The following is an 11,048-nucleotide window of genomic DNA, read 5'->3' as shown; positions in this document are numbered from 1 at the left end:
TTTTTTTTTTTGGATATGCAGGTTCCTGTAGGACTTAGTGAGCTGGTTGTATCATCAAGGAAAGCTCAAGCTAAATGGTACTTATTAACCACTTCTTATTTTGTTTGTTAGATCTCTATTTTTTTTTATTTTATGTTTTGCTCAAAGTGGGTTTCATCATGAGTTGCAGAGACTCCTAAAACACAAACTGGCATTTTATTTTATTTTTGACAAAGGGCCGCAAATTCATTAAGAAAAGGATTCCAGTTAAGAAACGAAGAAACAATTACATAGATGTGTGAGTCACAGCATCCCAGTTACAAATTAGTGTTGAGAGACTAAACCCTGAGAATATGTCTGTGTTTATAGTCCAGCTATATAACAACGACTTTACCTTTACAATTTAGTTGTTTAATATTTCTCTCCAAATACTCCACCAAATAGCAAAAGGTAGATAACCCCAAAGGCGCCTGAGTCTGTTTTTGCCTTTCCTGTTCTTCCATTCCCATAAAGTTCTTCTAACATCGCTGGAGAAAACCCACCTGACCCCAAAACTGCTTAGAAAGTAAGACCAAATCTGAAAAGTAACTTGGCAGTGTATGAACAGATGAGAGTTAGTCTCCTCATGCTGTCCACAGAGCATGCAATTTGAATCTTGAGTAATTCCAGCACTGAACAAATAATCCCGCGCGTGTTGGAGCACCATTATAACATAAAGTCCAAACCAAGAAAGAGACTTTTAATGGAATTTTTGGATTCCATAATTGCTTGTCAGGGAAGAAAGGAAACCTTCTGTTTCTAATGCAGAATATGCACTAATTACAGAGAAGCCTTTAACATTACCATATCTCCAAAGTCAGACATTCTCAGCTGCAGAAATCACATTGCCCGGGTCACCAATGAGATGCAGTAATTGAACCACCTCTAGTATTTCATTTTCATTGTTGAAGATGCAGTAACTGGCATTTGTTTTAGTTTGAAAATTATGTTCTCAAATTTTTGAAGGTACACCAAACTATTGCAGACATGGAAAGAAGCGAAACCAGCACCTAGAACACCTGAACAAGCGTCTAAGATTGTCATTCGGACATTAAAGCATCACCAAAAGGCTGATGTAGAGGTATTATACATTGATGTCTAGAAACCATAATCCATTGCAGAAATTTTTAATTGTGAAGGGGTTTTTGTTCTTTGTACAGGGTTTATTGAAGTATTACGGTCTCCCTCTTCCGCATAGTTTGGTGAAGTTCGAATTGCATACACTTCCAGTGAGCTCGTATTCCTTAAAGTTCACTTCCAGGATGTAACAAACTATTGTATATACTAGGTGGACGCAAAAGATATTCCTGATGGGGATACCTTAACTGTCTACGTTAGCGCAAAGGACCGTAGAGAAGCGCCCAATGTGCCCAAGGCTGTACATGTTGCAGTATCACAACGAACGAAAGCAAGTGCATCCAAGGATTATCAGAAGGCAGATGTACTTCATAAGAACATTATTGATGCTGGTTATAGGTATTGTTCGTTCCAAATTGTGTTTCAAGGGTATTAACTATAACTGCGGTATCCTTTTATTTATAGTTCTCTTTTCATGCGTAGAGTACTAACTGGTTCAAACAATAAGGATATCCTTGCCAAAAAGTATCGGATTCGATTGAGGTAAAGACAGTCTCATGCATCATACTTGATTACTAATTAAAAAATCGATAACGAAAAGTTTTAGTGTTCAGTATTCTTATTGAATGATACAACAGTGGAATTGATTGCCCAGAGAGTAAACAGCACTATGGACAAGAAGCAAAGCAAGAGCTTATTAAGCTGGTTCAAGGAAAATGCTTGTTAATTAACGTGTATGCTGAAGATCGCTATGGTCGACTTGTAGGAGACATCCATTGCAATGGAAAATTTATTCAGGTAACATGTACCTCTCATACTAGCGGTTCTCTTGGTTAGATCCATTAGACTAAACATCTTAGTTTTCTTTTCAAATTTCATTTTTGTGTACCTTCACTTCCTACAGGAAATAATGCTCAAGAAAGGGTTTGCATGGCATTATGCAGCTTATGACAAACGACCCGAACTCATAAAGGTTAGTAAAAGAATTCTCCTTGATTAAAAATGTTCGATTATCCTCAAATCAAGCATATCTAATTGTACTCATATTGCGAATGATTGTTGCTGGAAATTAGTGGGAGAATGCGGCTAGAGCTAAACGGGTTGGGTTATGGGCGTCGCCGAACCCAGAAAAGCCATGGGAGTGGAGAAAAAAGAAACACGATGGAAACTAACTTGCAATGTTCCATTTCCATTGTTGACAAAGTATGTTATTGGTTCCTGTAAGCAGTGATAAGACCATGTTCAGTTTTCGCACAAAGGATTGGGGCACGGCAACATAATGCAGACTTTACATTACCAACATATTGGTTGGCTGTAACTTTTAAGTGATTATACAAACAGATTTAGAGATCTAAGTATAGATTGTAACTACTGGAAACCCAGTAGTACACCTAAAGTGATAATAACCAAGATCTAAGACATACTCAGTAATAAAAACACAAAAATCTTATTGATGAACCATACAAAGTAACAAAGATGCAAGTTCTTGAACACAAGGAAACCCTAATCTCTCTCTTTAGGCTCGGATCTCCGCTTTTCCAAAATTCGATCCCTCGTACATTGCCCAGGGACCTCTATTTATAGGTCATCCAACCCTAATGGAACACGGCTCATTTTATCTCGTCGCGTTCTCGCAGTAACACTTTACACTTCGCCCAGACCATTTTCCATAAAGTTTTTCCCCTTCCTTCGCTTACTTCACATGGGCTTGGCGGGACACCTGTCTCTTTCTTGCTCCATAATTTATCTACTTTGTGGCTTGTCTTCTCAGCCAAGTACTCTTACTTCGTCCTTCTCTACTTCACGGTGGATATCTTGTAGGGTACTCCAGGGATCCCTCATAACCCATGTTCCTCTCGGAGCTTACTTCGTGATGAAACACTATCTCGCACATATCTTTTACCTCGTCAACTTGTCAATAATGGTGACTATGACTTGATTTGACAAGTCACTGACGAAGATTTTCGTGACACGGTACAGGATCTTTAGTCCGGATTCTCGCCCTTCCATATGTCCACGTGGAAATCCATATTTTGGTATCTACATTTTTCCTTTTCTTATTCTTCTCGATCATAGGGAAAGGAGAATAAGAACCGTCTGAAGTTAAATAACCGCCACTCCTCCCCATCAATGCTCTCCACGTGGTCCCTTTTATCGTGTAACTGCTAATCACCAGTTCGTATTCTTCCATCGCGGGTACCTTGGTTTGACTAGTCATCTCTATAAATACCCCTTTTCTCATCCCCTTATAACCTTTACCTTCTTCTCTTCCTTTCCTTTCCTTCTGTAAACTTGGGTTTCTTTTTGTTCTCCTCGAATGGCTCCCAAGAAAGTCCCCAGTCCTACTACATCCACGACCTATGAGGATTTTCAAATTGATCTTCAGAAGTTGGGTATTTCTCTATCTTCGGCGATTGATTCCTCCGTTTCCCCTCCTATTACCGCAACCAAATTCATGGAATTAAATTACCGATGGATTCAAACGGAAACTTGGTCTTCTACAAAGATGTTGATCACCGCCGGTCAACTGAGGGCGGGTCTTTCTTTTCCCTTGTATGATCCGAAGAACCCTCTTTTTTATGAAATCCTAGTCAAGCTCCAGCGAGGTGTTTATCAATTGAGTGGAAATTCCATCTGTCTTGCTAATGAATTCGTCAGAAGGTCTAATGGCGGTACTTCCCAGATTCCACTCTTGGTGCAAGGTTTCGTTCTCGCGGATTACAACATTGAATCTTTCTCTGCGAACTACACCGGCCAGGATATGACCACGAGGTTAGTCTTATCTTCCTTTGGTTTCCTTGTCTTTTGTTTTATTGTCTCCTAACGTCCTTGTTCCTGCCTCAGTATCCTCTTCCCCCTCCTGGTATGCTGAAGGACCGCTCTAAAAAATCAGTTCAAGCACAGGTTCATATCTCGTGGCCTTCCTTTTGGTCATTGTTTTCGTCGATTCATAACCTCCCATTTTCAGGAGAATGAGCCTCAAGCAACGGATGGTCCTGCTAAGAATTTGAGGAAACGTCAACGTTCTGGGGTTCCTCCTAAAACAACACAGGTCTCCCTTTATTCCTTAATTTGCTTTCTTCTTCTCACATCATCCTTTAACCTCATGGATTTCAGGAAGATCCTCCCACCTTTCGCACCTCACAGCGTCACCGTCATGGCTTGGATGTGAACGTCCTGACCAAAGTCCATTCCTCAGTCCTACCTCGCCCTGATCCCTATCATCATCAGCATCCTTGCTCATCTTGCGAGACTATTCCCTCACGTAGTGCCCCTTCTTCCGAGCCTACTTCGTCTAGAGGTGATCAACAAACTACCGAAGTGGAGGAGCCTAATCTTCTTCCTAACCTAAAATTTTTAAGGGAGATTTTTGTTTCCACTCGTTGAGATCCTTCCTTAAGATCTGAGGCTACCGAATCTTTGGTTTCCCTCAGCTTTAACGATTTTCTGGCTGAAAATCAATCCTTTATTTTGAATGCTTCTTTGAATCTCTCTCTGGAGCAACATTCTGCCATAATGGGTTTGATGAGTCTTTAACATGTGTTTAAAATTTGTTCTCCCCTTATAATATTTCGCAGAATTTTAAGGCAGATCTTTCATATTTAGGAGCAACATCGCAACATGGCTCATCTCGTGGAGCTTCGGGAGTCTCGTGAATTGATGAAAAGGTCTAGTGCTCGTATTCTCCACCTAGAGGAGCAGCTTGCAGAAGATAGGAAAATCTCTTATGATCTTCGCCGTGAGTTTCCCTTTCTTTGTTATTTTGGCGTTGTCTTTGTCTTGGTGATAACTTGCCTGATTAACTCCTTCATTTCTCAGGAAGTGAGCAAGAGCTTAAGGATCAGGTCTCTCTTTTATCCCTTGAAAAGGACAGTCTTTCCAACAAGGTCTCCACTCTCCAAGAGGACGTTCAGTATTTTCACGAGGATCTCGATCAGATGGTGAAGGATGCAACCCTGATTGCAAAGCGTCTTCACATAAATGCTCAAGACGAGAAGGTTAGGCTCTTTAATGAGTTCTGTAATTCTCAAGGAATTCCTCGCGTTTCTCTGGATCTTGAAGCATTTTATGATGATGAGCCTGAACCTGCTTCCAAAGAATCAATTCCTACCATTAATGAATTGTCTCCTACTGGCGAGGATACCGAAACCGGCGAGGATCATAAAGATGATTCCCGCAAGGATGCATGACCTTTTTGAACTTTGCTGATGTTGTAACCTTAGATTCCACTTTAGCTGAACGCTCCCAATCTTGGGGGGCAGACAATATTTTTAATGTATTTTCCTCTTCCTTGTACTTTTGTGTTTCCCTCTATCTCGTGCCTTTGTGCTTGCCTCTGTCTCGTACCTTTGGATTCGTACCAAGTTTATACTTTGAGAAAACTAAGTCTTGTGAGGATAATGCTTAATAAGAACATAAAATATAAAAGTATATACTTTCCTTTTGTTCTTATTGAGCATTAGCTAATCAAGACAATGTTGCGCAAGCCAAATTTCATGCTTAGTTCTTTCTATTTATTGTTTCAACTTCCTTTCTGGGTCTGAGCAAATTTGTGTTTTCCTTGTGACTCTACGAGGTCTTATTGCGCTTCGTAGTTAAGGTCTTATTGTGCCTCATCCTTTTTGAAGGATCTTAACTCGACGAAGTATCAGGCGCTTATTACCCTCGCAAATAATAATCCATCTACCGCGTCTTAACATTTATTTTATTTTTGTCCGCGACAATGCGAAGGGCCTAGCTATTCCCTTGAACATTAGCCCCATGACATTGCCGTCTTTTTTGGTTACACAGCTCCCTAATCTGGAGGGTGTCATCCCTTTATATTACCAATGATTTCCCCTTCAAGGAGGTTAACCCTAACATGCATGTTGGTCTCCTCCCATCCAGTTATTACGACATTCAGTTGTTTTCGTGGCTTCTTATCACCTTCGCCGATATGGCTTGGGATTACGAAGCCACACCCTAAGTGAGGTTTCTTTGGGATTGAGTGCATCGTAGCCAATACTTGCCATACGTACATGGATGGTAACGCTCCATACGTCCCAAGCACCCGCAGCTCAGCCGAATACTTCGGCGCCTTGGTCATATTTCTGCACCCCTTACTGAAGGCCATCATAAAAAGGGACCCTCAACGGATAGGTCTTATCATTTCCCCTAGGTTATCTCTCTGAGAGTTGTTCACGACATGCGTTAGGTCTTGCCTCTTGCACTTTCATGCGAACTAGGGTGCATGCCGTGGATTCTCATCCTTCTTAAGCGAAGGTTTTAAGTTTCCTTAGAAACTGTTTATTTTATGAATCTTATTTGCCTCCTAATGTGAGGTCTTACTTTTCTCTTGTGAAATTCACATTCATGATACGATTTATCAAAATTCATAAAAATTTCATTGCTATCCTTTTGAAATTTTATATATTATCAATTGATAGATTGAATTAAGTACATTCATCTGGCTTTTGTCACTCTTCCTTGATTATCAGTGTTCTTCTTCCATGTGAATGTGCTCAGACTAATATCTTTTCAATTCCTTCATCTTTACTTCGTTTCTGACCTTAAATAACGTCGTGAATAAAGGATGCGTAGTTGACAACGCATAAATGAATGAGTGCACTAAATCTTCCTCTGAAATCCTCCCTTTTAGTTCTCTGCAGATCACGTCCCATCTTGCCACTAGACTTCGCAGATTTTCATCTTCTCTTTGCCTTAACGAGAATAGTGCTGCTATTTCTGGTTTACATGGTTCGCTTCTTGCACATTTGTTCATTAATTCGGGTTGCATCTTGGTTTCCTTTTCTATTATTGGGGTACTTTTTCCTCCCTTGCCGGCCACCATCGATTACTGCATTAGATACTCTTTTTCTCGGAATTCCCTACTGTTATTCTTTATGCTTTTTTTAAGTCTTCTCGTTCGTTTTTTTCCCCTCTCCCCATGTTATCTCGCCGGTAGTCGTGACATCCTTCTGCTATCCGTTTCGGAGCATATTCTCCTCTTCGTGTACTACTCCCCTCTTGTTTCCTTTTTAAATGATTGTTCTTAATTATAAGCTTCTCATTTTGTTTTTCCAACCTTATGCGTTCCTTCACCAAGTCTTCCTTCTTTCGTCTTTCTTGGTAGAGTTCCTCCTTTAATCGTTCCTTCTCTTCTTCTTCGTAAGCCTTTTTACCTTTCCCTAAAGAATCATGAAATTCGACGCTTCCATCAGCCTCTTGTTACAACGCCTTTTTACGTTTAGAAGTGTTTATCTTTGCTCCTCGTCGCGGGGTTCGCTTTTCTTTAACGCTAGGGGTTGGTGCCTCGCTTCCTTCAGCCGTTTTCCCTTTATTTGCCTTTCCATTTTGTTTTTCCTTATCTTGACCCCCCATTTTCTGGAGTCGTCTCGTGTTCCTTCTCACCATCACTCGTCATGTTTACCTCATCGTCTGAGTCCTTCTGTGTTGTATCCAACTCTTCACATGTCGCAATTGTTAACACCATCAGTTGTTCAACTCTCCTTTTTTCGCATGCCTTCTTCCTTTGCTAGATTTTCCTTCTTTGCTTCTCCTCATAGTTATAGACATCCTTCTTGACGCAATCTTGCGCGTCCAGGAGATCTCCTCTTATCTCGCCGATCGCACTTGGCATGGGAAATCATATCGCCTGATGATATGTATGAGCAATCCCTTTTATCTCGTGTATCCATGGTCTCCCTATGAGAGCGTTGTAAGGTGAGTCTATGTCTATCACACAGACTGTGACTTTCGTTTTCATCTCGCCAGCAAAATTTTTTACAACTAGCTCTTCTTTCGGCTAAGATGCTACTCCATTAAACCCATATATGTTGTATGTTGATGGCACGAGATCCGAGTCCTTGTACCCCATGGTTCTAAAGGTATGATAAAAGAGTATATCAACCGAGATCCCCGTATCTACCAAGATTCTGTAAATTTCCCAGATTCTCTTCTATTCGGTTTGATTTTCTTCCCACTTTGAGTACTTCCCAAAATTCAGGGTTACAACCAAGGGGTTTGTATGAGAATTTCCTCCTTCGGGTGCATCCTTTGCTGAGAACGTTATTTCTCTTTTCTGTCATTCCTCTAATGGTTCTCTTGTTGTAACGCTGAATATTTCGTTTCCTTCGAAGTCCCTCTGAAGGACCCTTTTAAGTATGTTGTCATGGAAATTTTGGACGCTCTTCGCTGCATGTATTATCGTATTACAGTTTGGCTTTTGTGCTCCCATATGTATTTCAATTCGGCATATCTGTTGATTGTCACGAAGTGGTGACGGTGGTGGTACATAGTCGTCCATAAATTGTGCGAGTTTCCCTTGCTCTATCAGACGAAGTATAATTCGTCGAATGTTTCGACAGTCCCTTGTATGGTTTCCCTGAAAACGATGATACTCATGACTCCTGGTTCCTGGGGGTGGGATCTCTTCTCTTCCCAGATTGGGTGGTGGTGGGATCTCTTCTGTTAATACTACTTCCTCCCATATCTTTTCCACAGTCGTGTTAAGCCTAAGGAGCTTCAAATCCTCAAAATCTGGTGCATTTGGTCTCCTCTCTCCAAATCTAGGCCCTTGATTATTCCTTTGTTGATACCATGCATTGTAACTTCATGTCTCATAATTCCTTCGTCTTGACTCCTCATACCTTTGTTGATCGATCCATTCTTGATCGCCACTAGATACATCAACAAGCTTCGCTGGGACTGGAGTTGAAGGCTCTCCCTTTTCATGTTTCGCATCATTCTCCACGACATGCACTATCCTTGGTAATAGCCTTGAGTTTCCTTCTTTCGCTGGCATCAGTGCCACTTCGCTAACTTGCCTTTGCTTTTCTTCCAAGGCTATGTACTCCTCTTGGTATTCTATCAATTCATTCATCTTCAACGATTTTCAAATAATGAATATTTGAGTGTACAACAGGTCAGTTGGGATTAAAGCGTTCACGAAAGCTAAGATGAAATTTTTCTCGTCAACTCTCCCTGCAAGCTCGCTGCATACCGTTCTCCATCTCTTCACCAATCTTCGCAGGCTTTCTGTGGGCCTCCTTCTCAAATTGAATAGAGTCTCAATTCCTGGTCTCAACATGTTGTTAGTTATATAAGTGGTCAGAAATATCCTCTGTAAGTCTTTATACGACGAAATCGATCTTTCTGGTAGCCCATCGAACCAGCCCAACGCTTCCCCAGCCAAGCTCGCGGGGAAATATCGACAAAGTACTGCATCATTTCACCCCCATTGCATCAATGAAAGGGTGTATTGTTTCAAGTGCTGCACAGCACTTTCAGATCCGCTGAATATGCTTGGTAGCGTTGGTAGCACGCATTTCTCTGGGATATCCGAATACATTATCTCATAGGTAAATGAAGATTTATCGGCCTCCTCTATTGCCTTCGCCAGCTGCACTCTGCTTCCTCCTCGCGAATTGTTTATCAATACTCTCATATCTCGTAGATCATTCAAGACGTCTTGGTTCAGGTTCCCTCCGTTTCTCTCCCAGCGGTCTCCTCTCATCACACTGAACCTTCCTTCCCCACGTCTCCTTTCTTCCTCATCCTTCCGGTTGAATTCGCGATGTCTTTCATCTTCTCTTCTCCTCTCATTTTCCTCGCGCCCCTGTCTTTCTTCGTACCTCCGCCTTTGATCTTACCAGTTTGATACTTCCAATGCTCTTTTCAGCTCTCTTTCTTCGCTTCTTTCTCTTCGGCGCCTTCTTCTTCGCTGTCCTCCGTCATCTTTACGGGTGTATCTTCCCCGTCGTAACTCTTTTTCTCCTGATCATATCGTGTCCACCTCTGAATCCGTGGCTTCAGCTTCCGCTTCGTCGTTCAGCTGGCGATTCTGCAACATCAACCTGGCGTTTTGTCTTGTCAATTTGGCATGTTGCTCCGCTAAATCCTTGTCTCGTTACCTCTCAAGGAGTTGTTCCAATGTCATGTCTTCTTCACCAATATTCTCTTGCATTTCCTCACGAGTCATCTCCTTTCCTGCCACGGGTTCCGTGTCGGAAGTGTGTACAGATCCCTCTCTAAAATTATCTTCGTCAGCCTTCTCAGTCCGCCGTTGGTTCACACCCTGTCTTTCTCCTGCAGCCGATGTTACTCCTCTTTCCGTTCTTCCTCCCCTTTTGGCCTCCAATCGTTTGCTTCTCCTCGTCTCTATCATGTGTGCCGCCTGATCTGGTGTTCTAGTCATCGATTTTCTCTAATTTCAATATTTGTTTTTCTCTAAAATCTAATCTTAAAAAGGGATGTTTGCTAAAATCTCTTACTCCTACAACTTTAGCTAAGATGTCTCTCTAAGATCTATTACTCCTAAAACTCTAGCTTCTCTCCACTCCTTAGATGAGGATGAATCCTCAATCTAAGTTCCCTGTTTTTGGACGCCAAAATGTAACTACTGGAAACCCAGCAGTACACCCAAAGTGACAATAACTAAGATCTAAGACATACTCAGTAATATAAACACAGAAATCTTATTGATGAACCATTCAAAGTAATAAAGATACAAGTTCCTGAACACAAGGAAACCTTAATCTCTCTCTTTAGGCTCGGCTCTCCGCTTTTTCAAAATCCGATCCCTCGTACATTGCTCAGGGACCTCTATTTATAGGCCATCTAACCCTAATGGAACACAGCTCATTTTATCTCGTCGCGTTCTCGCAATAACGCTTTACACTTCTTCCAGACCGCCATAAAGTTTTTCCCCTTCCTTCGCTTACTTCACATGGGCTTGTCGGGACACCTGTCTCTTTTCTTGCTCCATAATTTATCTACTTCGTGGCTTGTCTTCTCAGCCAAGTAATCTTACTCCGTCCTTCTCTACTTCGCGGTGGATATCTAGTAGGGTATTCCAGGGATCCCTCATAACCCATGTTCCTCTCGGAGCTTACTTCGTGATGAAACACTATCTCGCACATAGATTTTACCTCGTCAATTTGTTATGGTGACTCTGACTTGATTTGACAAGTCAC

The 11,048-nt window shown here is 41.5% G+C and overlaps 2 protein-coding genes across 2 annotated transcripts; one reads left to right on the top strand and one right to left on the bottom strand.

The window, feature by feature from the left end:
- Positions 1 to 15: 15 nt before the first annotated feature.
- Positions 16 to 2,570, top strand: LOC113338195 (uncharacterized 38.1 kDa protein-like). Its single transcript, XM_026583664.1, has 8 exons — positions 16 to 77; positions 985 to 1,099; positions 1,179 to 1,220; positions 1,307 to 1,494; positions 1,579 to 1,638; positions 1,734 to 1,893; positions 2,000 to 2,068; positions 2,169 to 2,570. The coding sequence occupies exons 1-8, from the start codon at positions 16 to 18 to the stop codon at positions 2,265 to 2,267; spliced, it is 795 nt and encodes a 264-aa protein (XP_026439449.1). The 3' UTR covers positions 2,268 to 2,570.
- A 6,734-nt stretch (positions 2,571 to 9,304) lies between these two features.
- On the bottom strand, positions 9,305 to 10,270 carry LOC113338196 (troponin I-like). Its single transcript, XM_026583665.1, has 2 exons — positions 9,987 to 10,270; positions 9,305 to 9,713 (listed from the first exon to the last, which is right to left on the bottom strand). Exons 1-2 carry the CDS (start codon positions 10,268 to 10,270, stop codon positions 9,305 to 9,307), a joined length of 693 nt encoding a protein of 230 aa, XP_026439450.1.
- Positions 10,271 to 11,048: the final 778 nt, after the last annotated feature.

Source organism: Papaver somniferum, unplaced genomic scaffold (assembly GCF_003573695.1).
Source record: "Papaver somniferum cultivar HN1 unplaced genomic scaffold, ASM357369v1 unplaced-scaffold_1862, whole genome shotgun sequence".
In the NCBI taxonomy this organism is placed as follows: domain Eukaryota; kingdom Viridiplantae; phylum Streptophyta; class Magnoliopsida; order Ranunculales; family Papaveraceae; genus Papaver; species Papaver somniferum.
Note: the sequence above shows the minus strand (reverse complement) of the source record. Positions and strands in the feature narration are given on the sequence as shown.

Excerpts from the sequence above, each read along its gene's own strand:
- LOC113338195 (XM_026583664.1), top strand. The coding sequence starts at position 16 with ATGCAGGTTCCTGTAGGACTTAGTGAGCTGGTTGTATCATCAAGGAAA. Across the intron at positions 78-984 it reads AGGAAAGCTCAAGCTAAATG|GTACACCAAACTATTGCAGA; the intron begins GTACTTATTAAC and ends AAATTTTTGAAG. Across the intron at positions 1,100-1,178 it reads ACCAAAAGGCTGATGTAGAG|GGTTTATTGAAGTATTACGG; the intron begins GTATTATACATT and ends TTCTTTGTACAG.
- LOC113338196 (XM_026583665.1), bottom strand. The coding sequence starts at position 10,270 with ATGACTAGAACACCAGATCAGGCGGCACACATGATAGAGACGAGGAGA. Across the intron at positions 9,714-9,986 it reads TTGGAACAACTCCTTGAGAG|GCGGAGGTACGAAGAAAGAC; the intron begins GTAACGAGACAA and ends GTAAGATCAAAG.